Source organism: Rana temporaria, chromosome 13 (genome assembly GCF_905171775.1).
Source record: "Rana temporaria chromosome 13, aRanTem1.1, whole genome shotgun sequence".
NCBI lineage: Eukaryota > Metazoa > Chordata > Amphibia > Anura > Ranidae > Rana > Rana temporaria.
In genome coordinates, this window is record NC_053501.1 from 81,754,964 (window position 1) to 81,777,885 (window position 22,922).

Genomic DNA, 22,922 nt, shown 5'->3' on the forward strand with positions numbered 1-22,922 from the left:
AGCGAAATAAATATATATAAAAAAAAAAGCATCCCTGTCCCCCCCTGCTCTTGCGCAAAGGTGAACGCAAGCGTCGGTCTGGAGTCATATGTAAACAGCAATTGCACCATGCATGTGAGGTATCACCGCGAAGGGCAGATTGAGGGCAGTCATTTTAGCAGTAGACCTCCTCTGTAAATCTAATGTGGTAACCTTTTAAGGCTTTTAAAAATGTATGTAGTTTGTCGCCACTGCGCGTTTGTGCGCAATTTTAAAGTATGTCGTGTTTGGTATCCATGTACTCGGCCTAAGATCATCATTTTTATTTCATCAATAATTAGGTAATATAGTGTGTTTTAGTGCTTTAAAATTTAAAAAAGTGTATTTTTTCCCCCAAAAATGCGTTTGAAAAAACGCTGCGCAAATACTGTGTGGAAAAAAAAATTGGCAACACCCACCATTTTAATCTGTAGGGCCTTTGCTTTAAAAAAATATATAATGTTTGGGCTTTTTCTTCAAGTGGTTAGAAGAGTGGGTGATGTGTGTCATTTTTTTTTGCGCAAAGTTGTCACTAAATGATATATTGCTCAAACATGCCATGGGCATATGTGAAATTACACCCCAAAATACATTCTGCTGCTTCTCCTGAGTACGGGGATACCACATGTGTGAGACTTTTTGGGAGCCTACCGCATACGGGACCCCAAAAATCAATCACCGCCTTCAGGCTTTCTAAGGGTGTAAATTTTTGATTTCACTCCTCACTACCTATCACAGTTTCGAAGGCCATAAAATGCCAAAATAGCACAAAACAAAAACAAATGACCCCATTTTGGAAAGTAGACACCCCAAGCTATTTGCTGAGAGGCATATCGAGTCCATGGAATATTTTTTATATTTTGACACAAGTTGCGAGAATATGACAAACTGATTTTTTTTTGCACAAAGTTGTCACTAAATGATATATTGCTCACACATGCCATGGTTATATGTGGAATTGCACCCCAAAATACATTCTGCTGCTTCTCCTGAGTACGGGGATACCACATGTGTGGGACTTTTTGTGAGCCTAGCCGCGTACGGGGCCCCGAAAATCAAGCACCGCCTTCAAGATTTCTAACGGCATACAATTTTGATTTCCCTCCTCACTAGCTATCACTACCTATTAGGCCGTGTACACACGGGCAAACATATACGATGAAACCGGTCCGCCGGACCGTTTTCACCGTACATGTCTGCCCGGGGATTTCTGTACGATCTCTGTACTAACCATCGTACAGAAATCCGCGCGTAAACAATACGTGGGGCGTGTCCGCGCCGCGACGATGATGCGGCGACATGGGCGGGCCTGCCAGTTAAATGCTTCGACGCATGCGAGGGATGGCGGGCGCTCGGACATGTACGGTAGATCTGTACAGACGACCGAACATGTCCGACCAGGCAGGATTCCAGCGGACTGTTTTAAAACAAGTCCAGAAATATTTGCCTGCTGGGAAAAGGCCCGGCGGGCAAATGTTTGCTGGAATCCTGCACGCTCGGGCCTACACACGACCGAACATGTCTGCTGAAACTGGTCCGCGGACCAGTTTCAGCAGACATGTTCGGTCGTCTGTACGGCCCATCACTGTTTTGAAGGCCATAAAATGCCAAGATCGCACACAACCCCCCCAAATGACCCCATTTTGGAAAGAAGACACCCCAAGCTATTTGCTGAGAGGCATGTTGAGTCCATGGAATATTTAATTTTTTGGCCCCAAGTGATTGAATAATGACCAAAAAAAAAACCATGGCGTTTTTTTTTTGTCATTATTCAATCACTTGGGACAAAAAAAAAATATTCAATGGACTCAACATGCCTCTCAGCAGTTTCCTTGGGGTGTCTACTTTCCAAAATGGGGTCATTTGGGGGGGTTTTTGTACTGCCCGGCCATTTTAGCACCTCAAGAAATGAGATAGGCAGTCATAAAAAAAAAGCTGTGTAAATTCCAGAAAATGTACCCTAGTTTGTAGACGCTATAACTTTTGCGAAAACCAATAAATATACGCTTATTGCGATTTTTTTTTGCTAAAGACATATGGCTGAATACATTTTGGCCTAAATGTTTGACTTTTTGTTTTAAGAAAATCATTTTTTTTCAAAATTTACGGTCTTTTTCCGTTTATATCGCAAAAAATAAAAATCGCAGAGGCAATCAAATACCATCAAAAGAAAGCTCTATTTGTGGGAAGAAAAGGACGCAAGTTTTGTTTCGGTACAACATTACCAGTTAATTACCAGTTAAAGCAGCGCAGTGCCAAATTGTAAAAACACCTCTGGGCATTAAGCTGCATATTGGTCCGGGGCTTAAGTGGTTAATACAAGAAAGGACTTTGCTCACTTTGGAAACTGCAGCTTAGCATTGCATGTCATTATTGAGCTTATGATCAACTAAAACCCCCAGATCCTTCTCCACTACAGATCTCCCCAGTGTATTCTTAGTCCCCAAGTGCATAACTTTACATTTATCAACATTAACCACTTAACCCCCAGACCATATTGCTGGTCAAAGACCAGAGCACTTTTTGCGATTCGGCACTGTGTCGCTTTAACTGACAATTGCGCGGTCATGCGACGTGGCTCCCAAACAAAATTGGCGTCCTTTTTTTCCAACAAATAGAGCTTTCTTTTTGTGGTATTTGATCACCTCTGCGGTTTCTAGTTTTTGCGCTATAAACAAAAAAAAAAGCGACAATTTTGAAAAAAAATTATATTTTTAACTTTTTGCTATAATAAATATCCCCCAAAAATATATAAAAAAAACATTTTTTTTCCTCAGTTTAGGCCGATACGTATTTGTCTACATATTTTTCATAAAAAAAAATCGCAATAAGCGTTTATTGATTGGTTTGCGCAAAAGTTATAGCGTTTACAAAATAGGGGGTAGTTTTATGGCATTTTTATTAATATTTTTTTTTAGTAGTAATGGTGGCGATCAGCGATTTTCTTTCGGTACTGCGACATTATGGCGGACACTTCTGACACTTTTGACACATTTTTGGGACCATTGGCATTTTTATAGCGATCAGTGCTATAAAAATGCATTGGATTACTATAAAAATGCCACTTGCAGTGAAGGGGTTAACACTAGGGAGCGGGGAAGCTGTTAAGTATGTTCCCTGGGTGTGTTCTAACAGTAGGGGGGGTGGACTCACTAGGGGAAATGACTGATCGCTGTTCATACATTTCTCCCCTGACAGGACCGGGAGCTGTGTGTTTACACACACAGCTCCCGGTCCTCGCTCTGTAATGAGCGATTGCGGGTGCCCGGCGGCGGGCACGCGCACGAGAGTCAGGGGCGAGCGGGGGGCACGCGTGCTCGCCTCCGGCGGCGCGCGCGCCCCTATTGGCTGCTGGGCGAGGTGACGTATAGCTCTGTGCTCTCGCCCAGCAGAGCCGACCTGCCGCCGTATAACTGCGGCGGCTGGTCGGCAAGCAGTTAAACCTCATCTGCCACATAGTTGCCCAATTAGACAGAGCATTGTGGTAAGCTAGTAAATTGGCGACATCCGGTAAGGACGTTATTCCGCTGCATAGCTTGGTGCCATCTGCAAAGACAGAAATTACATTTTTTATCTCAAACCCAATATCATTTATAAAGATATTAAAAAGTAAGGGTCCCAACACTGAACCTTGGGGTACACCACTGATAACCTTAGACCATTCAGAGTAAGGCTGCGTACACACGGTCGGTCAAAACCGATGGAAACGGACTGAAGGACCGTTTCATCGGTCCAAACCGATGGTGTGTGGGCCCCATCGGTCAGTTATCCTTCGGTCAAAAATTTTAGAACTTGCTTTAAAATTTAACCGATGGACGCCTAACCGATAGGTCAAAACCAACGTTTAGTATGCAAAAGCATCGGTTAAAAACCCGCGCATGCTCAGAATCAAGTCGACGCATGCTTGGAAGCATTGAACTTCATTTTTCTCAGTACCTCGTTGTGTTTTTTGTTACCGCGTTGGACTTGATCGTTTTTTTAACTGATGGTGTGTAGGCACATCAGACCATCAGTCAGCTTCATCGGTTAACCTATGAGAATGGTCCTTCGGACTGTTCCCATCGGATGGACTGATCGTGTGTACAGGGCTTAAGAGTCATTAACCACTACTCTCTGAATTCTGTCTTTTAGACAGTTTTCTATCCATTTACAAACGGATACTTCCAATCCTGTAGACTTTACCTTACACATGAGCCGTGTGTGGGGAACTGTATCGAACGCTTTTGCAAAATCCAAGTATACCACGTCCACAGCCACGCCTCTGTCCAAGGTTTTACTTACCTCTTCATAAAAAGAAATCAGGTTTGTCTGACAACTTCTGTCTTTCATGAATCAATGCTGTCTGTTGCTTAAATAGTTTTTTTTCCAGCAAGAACTCATATGTGGTCTTTTATTAAACATTCCAGTATCTTCCCAACTATAGAAGTTAAACTAACAGGTCTATAGTTACTTGGTAAAGACCTTTTTCCCTTTTAAAAATAGGCACCATATTGGCCCTGCGCCAATCCAGTGGTACTATTCCCGTCATTAATAAGTCCCTAAACATTAGATATAATGGCCCAGATTCAAGAAGCAATTGCGCCCGTGTAACCATAAGTTACACGGTGCAATTGCTTACTTGCTCCGGTGTAACGAGTGCTCCTGATTCAGGAACCTCGTTACACCGACTGCAGCCTAAAATCTGCGCGGCATAAGGCACTTATGCCTCGCAGATTTTAGGCTGCATTCTTGTGTTTGCCGCTTGGGGGCGCTCCCATTGTGATCAGCGTGAAATTGCATACTACCACTGATTCACAAGCTTGCGCGGGCCCCGCGCAAGCCAGGTACGGAGTTTCCGTACGGCAACTTTAGCGCAAGGTTGCCCCTTCTAATAGTAGGGGCAGCCAATGCTAAAGTATAGCCGGCCTTCCCGCGCCGTGAAATTTGAATTTCACTGCGTTTGCGTAAGTGATTCGTGAATGGCGCTGGACGCCATTTACGTTCACTTAGAAGCAAATGACGTCCTTGCGACGTCATTTGCTGCAATGCACGTCGGGAAAGTTTCCCGACGGAGCATGCGCTGCACGCTCGGCGTGGGAGCGCGCCTTATTTTTAAATGATTCCCGCCCCCGGCGGGATCATTTAACTTGCGCGCGCTTACGCCGGGCAAATTTGCCGGCGCGCCCTCGCAGTTCACGGAGCTACTGCTCCTTGAATCGAGGGAAGCGCAAAATATTTGCGGGGGCGCAGGGCAAAATCGCCCTGCTCCCCCGCAAATATAGCGCAAGCTATGATGAATCTGGGCCACTGGCTTTGAAATTACAGAGCTCAATTATTTTAGGATCCGTGGGTGGATGCCATGTGGTCCAGGTGCTTTATCCACCTTTATTCTGTCTAAATATTTCTGGACCATATCACTTTTGAGCCATTGTGGATTTGTGGCTGTGTCACATTATGGACATGAGCTCCCCCATGCTCCATGGTATACACAGACCTGAAGAAAGTATTTAATAAATTAGCCTTGTCTTTGTCCCCAGTCACCCCCTCTAGATTATTTTGTAAAGGGCCTACAGACCTGACCTGTTTACTATTATTATATTTGAAGAATTGTTGGGGGTTTGTCCTACTATCTCTTGCAATCTGTAGTTCATTTTAAATTTTTGCATCCTTGATATCATTTTTACATATCCTGTTATATTCTTTGTAACATTTAAATGACACTAATGTTCCTTAATTTTTATATTTTTTAAAAGCTCTTTTCTTATAGTTTATAGCTTTTTTAACTTTGACCGTGAGCCACATAGGTTTTTATTTTTAGCCTTTTAAACTTATTGCCCATGGGAATATGCTTTGCAGTGAGGTCCCAAACAGTGTTTTTGAAGAATTCCCATTTCTGTTCTTTGTTTATCGATGCCACTATTCCCTCCCAGTCTAAGTCCTGGAGAGCAGCCTTCATCCTTGGAAAATTTGCTCTCTTGAAATTAAAGCGGAGGTTCCGCCAATTTTTTTTTTAAAAGCCAGCAGCTACAAATACGGCAGCTGCTGACTTTTAAAAAATGGACATTTACCTGTCCAGCGTGCCCGCGATGTCAGCAGCCGAGGTTGAGCAATCGGGCCTCGGCTGCTTCCGCTGCCATCCTCAGTGAGGGAATCAAGAAGTGAAGCCTTGCGGCTTTGCCAGATTCCCTACTGTGCATGCGCGAGGATCGCGGTGCGCCGTCACTGGTCCCCGCTCTCTCCTGGGAACAGTGATTCTGGCTGGATTCCCTGCGGGAGTCAGAACCTGGAAGTGGTGCAAATACCTGTCTCAGACAGGTATCTGCACCCCCTCCCCCTGAATGGTGCCAAATGTGACACCGGAGGGGGGGGGATCCAAAAAGTGGAGGTTCACTTTTTGTGTGAACCACTGCTTTAAGTGTTTTTATCTTTCCTGTAGGTATTTCTTGCTTACAGCTAACATCAAATGAAATCATGTTATGATCACCCCTACCCAGGTGCTCCTTTATCTGAACATTAGTAATAAGCTCTGCATGGTTTGAGATTACCAGGTCCAACAGAGCATCATTCCTAGTTGGGGCCTCAGTAAACTGGACCATAAAATTGTCCTGTAATAGGTTTTGTAAATTTTTGCTCTCTAACTGTCCCATCAGTGCCATTACTCCAGTCAATTTCTCGGTAGTTAAAATCCCCCATTATTATCACTGTCCCAGCCCTTGCAGCCATTTCCATCTGTGCAAGGAGCTGAGTCTCCACCTCCTCATTAACATTGGGTGGTCTATACCAAACTCCAATGATTAACTTTGAACTACGCACATATGCAGTTCCACCCATAATGCTTCAGATTCATCACACTCTCCATCAACCAGGTCCTCTTTCACACTTGCTCTGAGATCACTTCTCACATAGAGACAGACCCCTCCACCTTTCTTTTTTACCCTGTGTCTCCGAAAGAGTGCATAGCCAGGAATATTAATAGCCCAGTCATGTGAGGACTGAAGCCAAGTTTCAGCAATACCGATTACATCATAGCTCTCCTCATGCACCAGAGCTTCCAACTCACTTATTTTGCTTGGCAGACTTCTGGCATTGGTGAACAAACACTTTAATGTATTATTACTTTTTTCTCTGGTGTTTTTCATATAATTTTTAGTAGTACAAATGGCACTATAGTTTCCAATGTCTGCAACATGGGAACTTTCTTGTCACCTGCCATAACCCTCCCCCATCTATCCCCATTCCACTCTCCATTAATGTCTGACCCCTAACTGACCTGTGTGCCCGATGTAATTCTAGTTCACCCTCCCCCCTCAATCCTAGTTTAAATACTCCTCCAGCCTTCCCAAAAACCTCTCCCCCAGCACAGCAGACCCCCTTCCATTCAAGTGCAAACCGTTTTTAGCATATAGGTTGCACCTCAATGAAAAGTCAGCCCAGTGCTCTAGAAACCCAAATCCCTCCTTCCTACACCATTTAGTCTGTCAGATTTTTACCGAATGATCAGTGCCACGGGCTATAGACAGCAACACTGATCAATGTATTCTGCCAGTGGCACCACACCAGTAAAACACACAATTGAGTGATTCCCCCATCCATGTTGAAGTCCCAGGAGGATGAGGCAGCTGCATCATACCTCCTGAATGACACATTCTGTCCCACCATTTCTGCTGAAAACACATATTGGTGCCCTCCTGCTTCTACATTCTACAGAGTCACAGGAACATGATCAGGGCTTGGCTTATAGAAGCTCCTGTATATGAACACTTAAAACTCCATCCATTATGCACTGTGTTTCCTACTGAGGATCCTCTCACTTAGCAATGGCGGGTCACAGGTGCAAAAAGACCTGGGAGTAAAGAAAAACATGAGTTCTGCAGATGGAATACAGAAAATGCAAAACACTGCTCAAAGTGATAACTCTTTCAAGAGCAAAGTCCTATTATGACCCTACTTCCCTCAAATGACTTTTTTTTATTATTATTCAAATACTTTTTTATTGTTTTTCAAATAGCAAAAAGAGATACACCATCGTTAAACATTATATGATGTCTTGCAATACATATATATAAAACAATTATTACTTTACCCTCCCTCCCGGCCCACATCCACCGACACCCCACCCCCCCTTCCCCACACCACCCAATCACTAGTTGCACATGCACTTCCATTAATTTGCGAAGCCTCAAAGGGATAGAGAAAAAATCACCCTTGAGGGCAAAAAGCAGTGCAAAGAACAAAAAAGTCTGGGGTTCCAAAGAGATGAGGAGTAGAGACAGGGGGGTGGCGGGGAGTGAAGGAAAAACTCTCATCCTCTCACCACCATCCCCTCATGGAGAGCACCCCATCTCGTCCAGCCAAGAATTCCACATCCTCACAAACTTCCCATAGTTGCCACGCCTGATAAATGTCACTCTTTCACTCTAAACTGTTGACCCAGTTTCTCACTGTCGGAAGGGGTTCTGTGCCTGCCATTTCTGTGCGATCAATTTCCTCGCCTGGAATCTGCATCTCAGCACTACCTCGATAGTGCCGGCCAGGACTCTAAATTCCTGAATACTCCCTAGCAGGCATGTCTTGACCGCTGGTTCTAATGTAGTCCTGAAGATTTTGTTTATCCTATCTATTATCTCCGCCCAATATTTAAATCATTTTGGGCATTTCCATACCATGTAAATGAAATCTCCTGTCGCTTTCCACCTAGGGCACTCATCATCTTGTCTCCACCCAAGTTTAAACATTTTAAATAATAGACTCTGTGTATCAGGAACAAGCGGGATACTTTCTGTGAGGGGGAAATCGAGACCAATGCCCCTCATTCTAAGATCTTATCCCACTGTTCATTGTCCCCACATCTTTCTCCCATCCTACCTTGCTCTTGGAGGGTCCTACTCCACTTATTATTCTAGCCCCCAGCCTTATTTTTAGGAGGGTGGGGATCTGGGTCCATTACATTATTTGTGACCTGAACTGCGCCTGAATGGCGTGTCTGATCTGGAGGCATTTATAAAGAGTTATTTAATATATTTAATTCCCAAATTAATATTTAGGAATGTTTTCATAAGGTTACCCGCGTACAGTTGGATTTGTCGACTAATGTTTCTCCCACTCCCTGGGCCTCTCTATACCCCTTACTTCCACCAGATTTTTGTTGTTCCATAGGGGGGTATATTCTGTTACCCCGGTATACCCCATTAGTGCCTTTGTTGCCTGCCATACTTTGCTGACCAGTTTTATAGTCGGGCATCTATGGATAAATGAGTCTGCCTCCAATGCCTTTACTAATATGCTATGTGGGGCCCCTGTTAGCATCATTCTGGCGCTGGTGTGGATCTCGGGTGCGGGACCGCCATGCCCCCTTCTTTAATCGGTAATTGCATAGTTTACAGGCTGATCCTAGATTGGACCTTCTTCCAGATTAATTCCCTAAAAAGGGATTCTATTCTTTTAAACCACTTTTGGCCTATCCAAACTGGGGAGTTATATAACCGGTATAATGGGCCATATTCTCAAAGAAGTTCCGCCGGCGTATATGGAGATGCGCGGCGTAAGTGTAAAGATGCGCCGTCCTATCTAAGCGCCGTAGTCACAGAACCAGATACGCCTGAAACAAGGCTTCTCCCGTCCGTCTTAACTCGATTAAGTTTACGCAGCGTAGGCGCATATTTCCGCTGATGGCATCCTACGCTGCCATAGAATTAGTATTCAAATATGTAAATGATGTAGATGCGCTGATTCCCGAACCTACGCGCGATCGGCTTAGGCTACGCGCTGTGCGCGTAAGACAAATGGCCGGCTGAAAGTTACCCCTCATAAAGCTCGGTTAACTTTGCTCCAGACCTGAGTAAGTCAGCTTGAAAGCAAATACAGCAGCACCATCCCGGACGAGCTGAGCAACCACACTTATAGGACAACACATTCGTATGCCAACATGCCAGGGGCAGGCGTGGTCTTGGCACTACTAGTGTGTGCAGAGGCCGAGGCGCGTAGAAGGAGGAGGGCACGTAGGAGGGCACGTGAGAGGATATACCCACCACGCATTAGCCTCTTTGGAATGGCTGATTTGGAGGTGTATCGCCGATTCAGATTCAGCCCTGATGCCATTCTGGAAATTACCAGAACCCTGCAGGATGACATCACCAGCCCAACACAATGCTCACATGCAGTGCAGCCACTGGTGAAGGTCCTGGCAACATTGCATTTCCTTGCCACTGGTTCTTTTCAAAGAACAAGTGGAGACGTGTCTGGGATATCACAAACCAGCATGAGCAGATGTGTGCACCAGGTTGTCCCCGCAATCCTGAGACGCATGTCCCACCACATCATCAGACCCACCCAGGAGGACCTGCGTGATTTCTGCCTAATTGATGGATTCCCACTCACCGTGGGGGCCATTGATTGTACCCGTGTGGCACTACAGCCCCCCCATGAGACAGAGCACATATACCGCAACAGGAATAATTGGCATTCCATCAATGTCCAGGTCATAGTGGATGCCCATGGCCTCATATGATACGTCCGTGCCAAACACCCAGGATCCAGCCATGACAGCTTTATATTCCGTCAAAGCGACATCCCAAGACAATTTGAACAGCTGGCTGGTTGGTGAGTGACATGGGTGTCAGGTATGACTGTCCCCCCCCATGATGCAGACATCACGAGGGGCACATGCATGACTAACATCCTCCTGTCTTTTCCCTTCCAGGTGACTCTGCATATGCACTGGGACCCCATCTGATGACCCCATTCCGGAATCCACAAACCCCAGGAGAGAGAAGATATAATGAAGCTCATGCACGTACCCGTGGAGTGGTGGAAAGCACATTTGGCATCCTTAAGTCCCGTTTTCGATGCCTGGATAAGACTGGGGGGACCCTGTTGTATTCCCCAAACTTCGTGTGCTAGATCATCGCTGCATGTTGCGTGCTGCACAACTTCGCAGTGAGAAAGGGCCTGGAGATTGACATACGTGATGACCTGACCCCCGAACCCCACAATCCCCCCCTAACCGAGGGTACCCCATCTGCTGATGCTACAGCAGTCAGGAGATGTCTCATGGAACGAATCTTTGAATGTTAAAAACACACATTAAACATGGCACAATGAGAATGCACGCATGCACACCACTGTGGTCCCTAGCACACCCCCCCCACATGCACATCACATTGGATTAGACCGAAGTACACCGCACGGTACTAAGGAGCAGCAATGCCGCGTCAAGGCCCCAATGATGTTGCTGTCCATTCATACACCATTCATACGGCCCTGGGGAGAACTTATCCCCAGTGCCCGAGGGTGACATCCCTTACTGGCAGGAGTGTCACCCCCCACATTCACACACCATTCACACTGTACTCTGCACTACTGTGTGCAGCACCCAAAAATAAAAAAAACTCTTAACCAGAGCACAAAAAAAATAAACTCTTAACCAGAGCAAATATAATATCCAAAGAAAAATCACTTGCCCCGGCGTGGGCTACACCTGGTGCCCAGGTTCCTGGCCCTCACTTGCCTGGGGGTAGCCGGGGCATCAGGTGGAGGAACATCCCCAGGTGGAGGAGCATCCCCAGGTGGTGGAGGAGCATCCCCAGGTCCCTCCCTGGCTGCCCTCCAAAGCCACCGCTATGCGGGTGAGCAGGGCCTCCTGGGAAGCTGTCTGGGCCTGAACAGCCATTCTCAAGCACCTGACCTCCCCCACAAGTTCTGCCGTTGTATTCTGCAGCTCACCCAGGCTGGTGATTGTGGCTGCGCTGTTTCCAGCCACATCTTGTAGAGCATCTGGTACTGCTCCCGAGGAGGACAGGCTGTTGGACAGGCGCCTCAACTCAACCACAATTTCCCCCATATGGCGGCTTTGCTGGTCCTGCTGCCTGGCCAGATTTCCATGCAGCATTTCTGCCGCACCCCTTGTCCTGTGGGTCGCCCTCCTGGGGACAGGAGTGGCTGGGGCCCTTGCATAGGGGGAGGACCTTGAGGGGCTGGAGATGAGGGGGATGGGACGGAAGGGACTGGAGAGGGTGTTGGAGGACCCTGAGGGGCTGGAGATGCGGTGGCTTTGTGATGGTCCTGCCACCACATGCGACTCATCCAAAAATAGGAAGACCTCCTGATCGGTGTGGACCACCTCTTCATGGACCACCTCCTCATGGCCGACCTCCTCAACCACCTCCTGCGCGGAGGAATGCCCACTCCCCTCCACCAAGGCCTGTTGGCTTCCCAGGGGGTCAGCCACAGAAACAGGCTGCTCAGGGGATGTTGGCGTGGGACAGCCACTGGCAGCATCAGATGGCCCAGCTCCCTCCTGCACACCTGTGGATGACACAAAACATTCACATGTTGGTGGACCCACACACTTGTCACATGTCCCCCCCCCCCAAACATGCTACACACCAGATAGAAGATAAAACACACTTACCTGTCCTCATGGGCGGCTCACTTGAGTCATGGCCCTCCAGGCCCTCCACCTGCTCCCTCCGAAGGCAGCGGGCAATGACTTCCTCCTCTTCTGAGAGCCTGATAGTACAGGGTGGCCCCCCTCCAGTGCCCCTGGCATGCTTAGCAATGGTGGCCATCTTATTCCTGACCACACCACGCAGGTCATTCATCTTTTTCTGAATGTCCTGGGGGGGTCCTGGCCTCATGGCCTAAGGCATTGACCTGTGCAGCAATTTTATGAAGGATCTCATCCTTTTTGGTTTTGCTGGTGCTGCCACTGTCTGCACCATGGAGACAAGAATCATATCTCTCCATAGCAGAGACTATGATGGCCCTCTCATCTTGTGTGAAATTCTTCTTCCTTCTCTCCTTCCTGGGTCCAGGCATTGCAAAGTGAACGCTCCAAGATCTCACACCACCAACAGAAAGAAATGGAGTCACTTTGCACTCGTTGGGCGCATGTGATGACGCTTTTATGCACTGGGCCGGCCCAACTCAGCGGGGATTTACGCCTAATGTTGGTTTGCGCATGCGCAGAGGGCGGGGCACATCCGGCGCATACTCCGTTCGGTCTGGACATCATTTGCATGGGGTCACGGTTCATTAGAATGCTTCACGCCCACATCCCTTCTACCGTCACTTGCGCCTGCTTCCGCCGACACATTTAAGTTACGCGAGCGCATCGTAGGACGCTTGTGGTCCGGGAATCTGGGCCAGCTCTCTCCAAGTTAAGCCATCGTAGCGCATCTGAGATGCGATACGCCTGACTAAATATGCGCCGATCTACGAGAATATGGCCCAATATCTGCGGTAGCCATATCATCTTTATTAAATTGCAACGCCCTGCTACAGATAGAGGGAGTCGGCTCCAGATAATAGGATTTTTAATAACAGCTTACCTGTAAAATCTTTTTCTTGGAGTACACCACAGGACACAGAGCCTCTATTCATTACATAGTGGGTTATATAGTCACCAGAGGTGATTGGACACTGGCACAACCAATGAAGACAAGTTCCCCTCCATATAACCGTTCCCATAAAGGAAGTACCTCAGTTTTTGTAGCAAAGCAGTAAGGTTCCCATAGACGGGGGGTGGGGCCTCTGTGTCCCGTGGTGTACTCCAAGAAAAGGATTTTACAGGTAAGCTGTTACTAAAAATCCTATTTTCTTTATCGTACACCACAGGACACAGAGCCTCTATTAATTACATAGTGGGACGTCCCAGAGCAATGCTCAATCAAGGGTGGGAGACACAGATCAAGCAGGCTGCTAACGGACAAGAAGCCCTATACTGCTGCCTGCAGCACGCTACGCCCAAAAGCGGAATCCTTATTTCCTTTTACTTCTATTTGATAGAATTTGGTAAACGTATAGACTGAAGACCAAGTCGCAGCTTTACAGATCTGAGCCATAAAAGCCTAGTGATGCACTGCCCATGAAGCTCTTATTGCCCTGGTAGAGTGCATTTCCAATAACAGTAAACAAAAAGAGATAAACTCTGCGCTAAACCCACTAACACGTGAAGAAAAAATGAAAAAAAAAACAATCTTCTTAAAATAAGGGAAATAAGGGATCAGTGAAAAATGAAAAAGTATGTGATTCAAGAAGAGGGATGCTGCTGCTGCTGCTTATAAAAGCCTAAATACTTAAAACTCAAACATACATACATACAGAAAATAAGCGCGCAACCCAAATATTAAAGTGCAAGGGTGAAAACAAATTAGTGCATATACATGAAAAGATTATATATATATATATATATATATATATATATATAATCATTAAAGTGAAAAAAATCAAGTGTGACAATGCACACACAGAAAAATATGTATATCAATGCACACCAACAAATAAAAATAAAAAACACAGTGTAAATTAATTAATAAAAGTGTTAACTACCCAAACGGTAGTAAATTAATATGGTAAAAATTAGGGCTGTGTAAATTAACTATTAATTCATCGATTAATCTTGAATTTTTTTTTGATCGATCAAATTTTTTTTGATCGTTCAAATTTTAGTATTTTGTTTGGTACTCACCTTTCCGCCGGCTTCCGGGCCTTCAGGGAGTTCCGTCAGACATCCGGTGACGTCACGGACACCGGCAGGGCTTGCCTTGTCTATCTGAAGGGCTCCTTTGCTGTGCCTTCATATCTGTATACCGGCGGGACCTTACTATCTGCCACACGCAAGGGCTGTTACACTTCCCTCTATCAATCTGGGATTCTACAGCCATCCACTGGGAGTTGTGATAGTTCCCTCTACATGCCGACGGACTGATGTTAACCTCTCCTCATCTGGATTCAGCAGTGGTATCATTGTACACATTTTTATACCAGTATCATACTTGGCTACATGTTTTTAAGACTGCTTTTGCTACCGTTTGGTATTACTCGCACCATTTTTACAGTTTATGTAGCTACATCGATCTTATCTCCAGTGCAATATTTATTTTGTTACCTACTTGAAGACTATAAAAGTTTTAATGCTATTCCCATCGAGCGCTGCCTTTGTGTGTTTTTGTATCCTGCTATCCATTTTTCCAGTGGTTGGTAGCTGCACTGGGAATCAGCGTGCAAAGAGGAGATCAGCTAAAAGTAGTTGGATCTGTATGTGCGTTTATAATTAATCGAAAAAAAATCTGGTAGAAGCTTGGATCTTATTCTCAGCCAAAGAGATGTAAAATTACTCACTCTTACCGAATATGATGGACCTCGGTTTAAGGAGGTCAATGAAGCGTGTGCATCCGCCTGCCGGCCCCGGTACAAGATCACTCAACTCAGGGAGGGGTGCTTCTGTCTTGCAAGGAGAGAGAAAGCCTTCAGCTGTTTCTCCAGCCAAAATCACACAGGAAGACGGTAATCAGATTCAACTTAGCTTTAGCCAGACACTGAATTCTGAGAGTATTGACTTAATGGAAAGAAAGGAATAAGATCCTCATAGTGAGGAATGTCCAAAAAGATATTTATTTAAAAATCACTAAAAAAAATGTCACGGCAAGTAACAATCCACTTAAAAATATCACAGCAGGTATTTATCCACAGCAATGGTCATATCAAGAAAAAAGGAGTAAAAAACAACATAAAAAATATATGAAAAGCCAAGGATCAAACCTAAAGGGCTGAATGATATGAGTGTGATGGCGTTAGGAAATGCTCCACCCGACGCGTTCCCCAAAAATGGCTTCAACTGGGAATGGAGACTGACTTCCCACGCCAACACATCCAACTTAAATACTTCCTGGGCAGTCGGGACACCGGAAGTGAGATTTTTCAGCCCCACCTCTGGAGTCACCAGATCAGTAGCATCAAAATACATAAAAAAATACAGATAAAACCTCTAATATCCTTCAGTAATATAACTGTATGTATGCGGCAGAAGAACCACCCTCCCGGAAGGGAAAAAAGACCCCTCCGGAAGAGAGGAAATATTATTTTATTCCATTTAAATTCCCTGCATTACAACACACAAATATACAGGACAGAAACAGACCATCTAAATATAGCAAATTATTACTCATCAATATACCCATAAATTAGAGAAAAAAGATGAAAAAAAAGTGTATATATATATATATATATATATATATATATATATATATATATATATATATATATATATATAAATACTTTAAAAATGTATATAAAAAGATAAAAAAAAATCTTAAATGGACAAAAAAATCAGAAGTAGGAAAAAACTATTTTCAATAAAACAATTAACATCCCACTCCACGTTTAAGCCAAAAGGTCGGTAACATTGGAGGTCATATATCCATCGAGTTTCACGTCAAGATATATGTCTAACCATATTGTCTCCCCTCCAATGTGGGGTGTATTTTTCAATGGCCAATACTTTAAGTAAAGAGGGATCTTTATTGTGATGTAAAAGAAAATGTTTTGAAATGCTGCGTGCCTCGTGAATGTGCTCTCGGGTCCTGGGAACTCAATGTTCCCAGGCAGCCCGTGATTGCAGTCGGCAAACGCAGAACAGGGGGATGCCTTTGTAAACAAGGCATTCCCCTATTTTGCCTAGTGACATGTCACTGATGGCTGTTCCCCTGTGATCGGGAACGGTCATCAGTGATGTGTCTCTCGTAGCAACGCCACTTAACAGTAAGAATCACTCCCTAGTACTGACTTAACCCCTTCAGCGCCACCTAGTGGTTAACCCCTTCACTGCCAGTGTAATTTTTACAGCAATCGGTGCATTTTTATAGCCCTGATCGTTGTAAAAATTACAATGGTCACAAAAATTTGTCAAAAGTGTCCGATGTGTCAGCCATAAAGTCGCAGTCACAATAAAAATCGCAGATCGCCGCCATTACTAGTAAAAAAATATATATTAATAAAAATGCCATAAAACTATCCCCTATTTTGTAGATACTATGGGGCAGATCCACAAAAGAATTACTAAGTCATTTTAAATTTTTTCCGCGTCGTATCTTTGTTTTGTATCCACAAAACAAGATACGATGGCATCTCCGGTCGATCCGACAGGCGTACGTCTTAGTACGCCGTCGGATCTAAGATGCAATTTTTCGGCGGCCGCTAGGTGGCGTTTCTGTTGAATTCTGCGTCGAGTATGCAAATTAGCTAGTTATGGCGATTCACGAACGTACGTCCGGCCGTCACATTTTTTTACGTCATTTGCGTTCGGCTTTTTTTGGCGTATAGTTAAAGCTACTGTTATGAGGCGTACTCAATGTTAAGTATGGCCGTCGATCCCGCGTAGAAATTTGAAATGTTTACGTTGTTTGCGTAAGTCGTTTGCGAATAGGGATTTGCGTAGAATGACGTCACTGTCGTGAGCATTGGCTTATTCCGGGTTAATTTCGAGCATGCGCACTGGGATACCCCCACGGACGGCGCATGCGCAGTTAAAAAAAAAACGTTGTTTACGTCAGGTCACGACGTATTTACATAAAACACGCCCCCATCACAGAGATTTGAATGCCACGCCATTACGCCGCCAAAGATACACTACGCCGCCGTAACTTACGGCGCAAATTCTTTGAGCATTCGAAAAAAAGGTACGTTACGGCGGCGTAGTGTATCTAAGGCCGGGTACTAACGAGCAAACATGTACGGTGAAACCGGTCCGTTGGACCGATTTCACCGTACACGCCTGCCAGAGGGCTTCTGTACGATGGTTGTACTAACCATCGTACAGAAGTCCGCGCGTAAACATTACGCGGGGCGTGTCCGCGTCGTCGCCGCGATGATGACGCGGCGACGTGGGCGGGCCTGCCATTTAAAGGCTTTCACGCATGCGTCGAATGACTTCGACGCATGCGAGGGACGGCGGGTGCTCGGACATGTACGGTAGGTCTGTACTGACGACCGTACATGTCCGAGCGTGCAGGATTCCAGCGGACGGTTTTAAAACACGTCCAGGAATATTTGTCTGCTGGGAAAAGGCCCGGCGGGCAAATGTTTGCTGGAATTCGGCCCGCTCGCGCCTACACACGACCGAACATGTATGCTGAAACTGGTCCGCGGACCAGTTTCAGCATACATGTTTGGTCGTGTGTAGGGGCCTTAGGCTACCCCCGGCACAATAATGTGCCGCTGTACGTGGATCTACCCCTATAACTTTTGCGCAATCCAATCAATAAACACTTATTGTGATTTAATTTTATTTTTTACCAAAAATATGTAGAAGAATACGTATCAACCTAAACTGAGGAAAAAATGTTTTTTTTTATATATTTTTGGGGGATTTATTATAGCAAAAAGTGAAAAATAAAGGACATCAATTTTGTTTGTGAGCCACGTCGCACGACCGCGCAATTGTCAGTTAAAGCGTCGCAGTGCCGAATCCCCAAAAGTTGCCTGGTCTTTGGCCAGTGAAATGGTCCGGGGCTGAAGCGGTTAAATTTTTTAAAATCCTACCAACATTTAAAAAAATCTTTTTATAATAGTGTTCATAGTCAGGTGGGTGGCAGTATTTACATGTATTTCCCACTGGCACAGGAGTATGTTTGGACATGCCTGATGTATAAACACAGTATATTCAAAGTCCAGTGTTCTGTTTCAAATGGCCCCACTAGTAATTTGGATATATATATTTTTTGTGGCCCCTAATGAATCCTGAGCACCACAGGGGCCACAAAACATATATACCCGTATTTATCGGTGCCTCAGAGGGGACAGGTTATATACAGGAGAATCTCCTGTTTACTCGGCGGCCTCGAACAGGAAGTCCCATCTCCTGGGCTGACATTGGACGACTGTTCTGCCTATCATAGGAGGCGGGACTTTGTATTAAAGAGGCCGCCAAATAAACAGGAGATTCTGTATGTAATCTGTTGGCGCTCGTCCCGCCCCCTCCCTGTCCCCTCCAAGGCTGCAGATGGGCATGGATCAGGCTGCCTTCATGACACTTGTGAGGCTGCCTTCATGGCAATGGTGAGGCTGCATTAATGGCACTTGTGAGGCTGCAGATGGCCACCAATTGGACTGCATTGATGGGCACTGCCCCTTATTTTGCTTCACAGTTCTTTATTTCAAATGTAATTAACTTCCCTCTTAAAGTGAAGGTGTGTGTTATATGTCAGCCCTCAAAATTTAAACTCGCCTCTCGCATTTTGGGAGTTAATTTTAAGGGCTGGCGAGTGTCTGGCTGGCTGCTTGGGAGCAGGGGGGGCGAGTGAGGAAAGGAGAGGAGGAGCTGCCGCCGCCACGGCGTTCAAACCGCGGGGAACATTACAGCTTTCAATTCAATAGCTGTGTGTGTTCCCCGCATATGTGCGGCGGTGGGAGGAAGAGCTCTGGCTAATATGTGTGTGTGGGGAGGAACTATGGCTAATTTGTGTGGTGGGGAGGTAGAACTCTGGCTAATATGTGCGGTGGGGGGTAGAACTCTGGCTAATATGTGCGGTGGGGGGGGGGGGTAGAACTTTGGCTAATATGTGCGGTGGGGGGTAGAACTCTGGCTAATATGTGTGTGTGTGTGGGGGGGGGGGAGTACTCTGGCTAATATGTGCGGTGGGGGCGTGGGGGTAGAACTCTGGCTAATATGTGTGTGGGGGGGGGATAACTCTGGCTAACATGTGTGTGGGGGGGGGGGGGAAGAACTCTGGCTAATATGTGTGTGTGGGGCGGAGAACTCTGGCTAATATGTGTGTGGGGGGGGGGGAGAACTCTGGCTAATATGTGTGGGGAGGGGAGAACTCTGGCTAATGTGTGTGGGGGGGAGAACTCTGGCTAATATGTGTGTGGGGAGGGGAGAACTCTGGCTAATATGTGTGTGGGGGGACTCTGGCTGCAATATGTGTGGGGGGGGACTCTGGCTGCAATATGTGTGGGGGGGGGACTCTGGCTGCAATATGTGTGTGGGGGGGGACTCTGGCTGCAATATGTGTGTGGGGGGGGGACTCTGGCTGCAATATGTGTGTGGGGGGGACTCTGGCTGCAATATGTGTGTGGGGGGGGGACTCTGGCTGCAATATGTCTGGGGGGGGGACTCTGGCTGCAATATGTCTGGGGGGGGACTCTGGCTGCAATATGTCTGGGGGGGACTCTGGCTGCAATATGTCTGGGGGGGACTCTGGCTGCAATATGTGTGGGGGGGACTCTGGCTGCAATGTGGGTGAGGGGACTCTGGCTGTAATGTGGGTGAGGGGACTCTGGCTGTAATGTGGGTGAGGGGACTCTGGCTGGAAAATGGGGACATTTTGCTGCATTGGTAGACATGGGCAGGCTGCATTTTTGGGCACGGATTAAGTTGTTGTTAATATTTATTACTTAATTCTACATAAAACATTTAAGTGTAATTTCATGAGATTTATGAGGGCGTGTTTAGGGGCGGGACATGGTAGGGGTTGGGCGGGGCAACTGGTGGCGAGTATGCCTTGAGGCCTGGCTAGTAGCTCAGGACTTGAAATTTTGAGCCCTGTTATATGTTATATGTTATATGTCGATTAAATACGGTATATCCAAATAACACACCCAAGCTCATCCTTAGTCCTGAGTGGCGCTCTGGGATTCGTTGGGGGCCACAAAAGATATATATATATATATATATATATATATATATATATATATATATATATATATATATATATATACAAATAACATGCCCAAGCTCAATTCTTGTTGGGCAGTGTATTAGTGATCGGACGAAAACACACTTAGACCGAATTTTAATGGTTCAAAGAACGTCAGGCAAAATGGTCGGCTCTCGCGCATGTTCATTTCCTCAAATCAGGCCCTCTTTATAAAAAGTTTAGCCACCCCTGTATATACATTGTAAGATTTTATAATATACTCTCAGGTTGATTTTAATATCCTATGTGTTTTTAGCAGTTTAAAAAATGTATATTGACAGATGGCGAATACATGGGCTTTTTGACCTGGAAATTACTGGGAACAGTGGTGGGTGTTCATTTTTTTTATGTTACACTGCTATGCCTGTGGATGCAAGTTTGTTTCATTATATGAACTTAATTGTCTACATTACAGTCCACAGCTGCCTGTTTTAAACAATGTCTGGAGAATTCACACTGACAGGAAGTGTGATATGTATGTGAGTCATCAAGCACACCCCTTGCATGTAATCATATGTCTGCTTCTTTTTCAGGAAGTGTCTATGGACAAGTTTGGGAACTCAGTTTCTGCACCTGGGGAGCAAGCATTACGTTACACAAAGGAGCTCAGAGAACAGAAAATACGCCTGAAAGAAATAGACCAGCAACTTGACGATATAGAACAAAGAAACAGCATTACGCCACAATCACTATCCTGCTTTAGCTCAATGTTGAGTGAATCATCTTAAATATTTAACAGAATTCGATTACTTCCCCAACCGTTTGTTTACTTAAAGATTTAGGAGCAATGGAATCTGGTGGATATTCTAAAATTGGTTTGAAAATGTGATTATAAATAGTTTTTACCTAAATTGAATGTATGTGGTGAAGGTCAAAGTTGTGGTGAAAGTCAAATGTGTGGTTCAATGGATCCTGAAGAACTGGTCAGGGATCTCTGGTATAGTTCAGGGTGTCCACCAAAATGAAAAAGTGAGGGAGACGGAGGAGCCCTTATAGTATAGTAGATTGATTCAAAAACAGGATGATGGGGTTCAAAGGTGGTGAGTTGTTTCACAGAGGGAATAGAAATGATAAAGATAGATGTACATCTGTTGAGACTGCATTCACCCAAAGAGGTGGGGGACACACAACTTTCCAAATGTGCAGGTAGAGAAAACCTGTCTCCACGCAGGGTCAAGGTGGTTGCTTTCTATGCCTCAGGGGGGTCTATGCCATCCTGGGTTCTCTAGTGTTCTCGGGTGGGTGTCAGAATCAAGAAGAGGAATTGGCACAAAAACCCAATGGTGGTCCAATCGGCAGACGTGCCCGAAGTATAGAATACATATACAATGTTTAAATTGATGTTAAATTTAATAAAGTATACCTATAAAGTATTCAGAAACACCAAAGTCATTGAGTTTATCCTCTAAGCATCTTCCCCTTTTCACTAGTGACTTGGCAGCCTTCCAATTTTTTATTGTAGCACAAAGCAGGTGATCAGGGATGGGGCAGCAGGGAGTGCTGAGCTGCTGAGAGAATGACTTGAGCAATTTCTTTCCCCTTCTGTGAAATGGGGTCAGTCAGAGCTCATATACTGCTTGTTAAGAATATTAAAATATGTCCATAGCTTGGCCACACATTTAAATAATTTACAACATTTAGAAGAATTTTGTTTTATAATAGATGGTTCTCAACAATCGCAGACTGCACCACTTCTAGCTATAAACAATTTATTAGAGATAGAGTCTTGCTCTCTTCATGTATGTCCTATGATGACTGGCAGTGTTGCTCTGCAGTTATATATATGATACCATAGCTGACAACAAAGTGTAACTTGGAATCTGGTAGACATGGGCATGGGCTTTTTGCATGTTATCAAATGGTTTTTACTAACTTTTGTAGCTAAATTTCTGTTTGGAATATTGTTGGTATGTTTTCTAAATATATATATTATATATGTTTAAAAAACATTCTGATTACTGTATTTATTGGCGTATAACACTCACTTTTTTACCCTGAAAATAGAGGGTAAACTGTGCCTGCATGTTATATGCAGGGGGCTGTGGAAAGTTTTTTTCCCTGAAACCTCACTCTTAAAGTTAGGGTGCGTGTTATACGCCTGTGCGTCTTATACGCCGATAAATACGGGTATGTAAAGACATAATTATCTATTATAAATCCAGTATTATATTGTAAGTGTAATAATAAAGGGCTAGATTCACAAAGACTTACGACGGGTGTATCAGTAGATACGCCGTCGTAAGTCCGAATCAGCGCCGTCGCAACTTTAAGCGTATGCTCAAACTGAGATACGCTTAAATGTTGCTAAGATACGACCGGCGTAAGTCTCCTATGCCGTCGTATCTTAGGGTGCATATTTACACTGGCTGCTAGGTGGCGCTTCCGTTGATTTCTGCGTAGAATATGCAAATGAGCTAGATACGCCGATTCAGAAACGTACGTGCGCCCGGC

The 22,922-nt window shown here is 45.2% G+C and overlaps 1 protein-coding gene across 3 annotated transcripts in view; it reads left to right on the plus strand.

Moving 5' to 3' along the window:
* Positions 1-21,844, plus strand: part of FSIP1 (fibrous sheath interacting protein 1) — a 393,370-nt gene extending 371,526 nt beyond the window's left edge. For all 3 annotated transcript variants that reach the window (XM_040332131.1, XM_040332133.1, XM_040332132.1), the window contains exon 10: positions 21,005-21,844. In XM_040332131.1, the coding sequence (XP_040188065.1) occupies positions 21,005-21,199 (195 nt within the window). In that variant the 3' untranslated portion in view covers positions 21,200-21,844. The remainder of the gene's footprint in view (positions 1-21,004) is intronic.
* Positions 21,845-22,922: the final 1,078 nt, after the last annotated feature.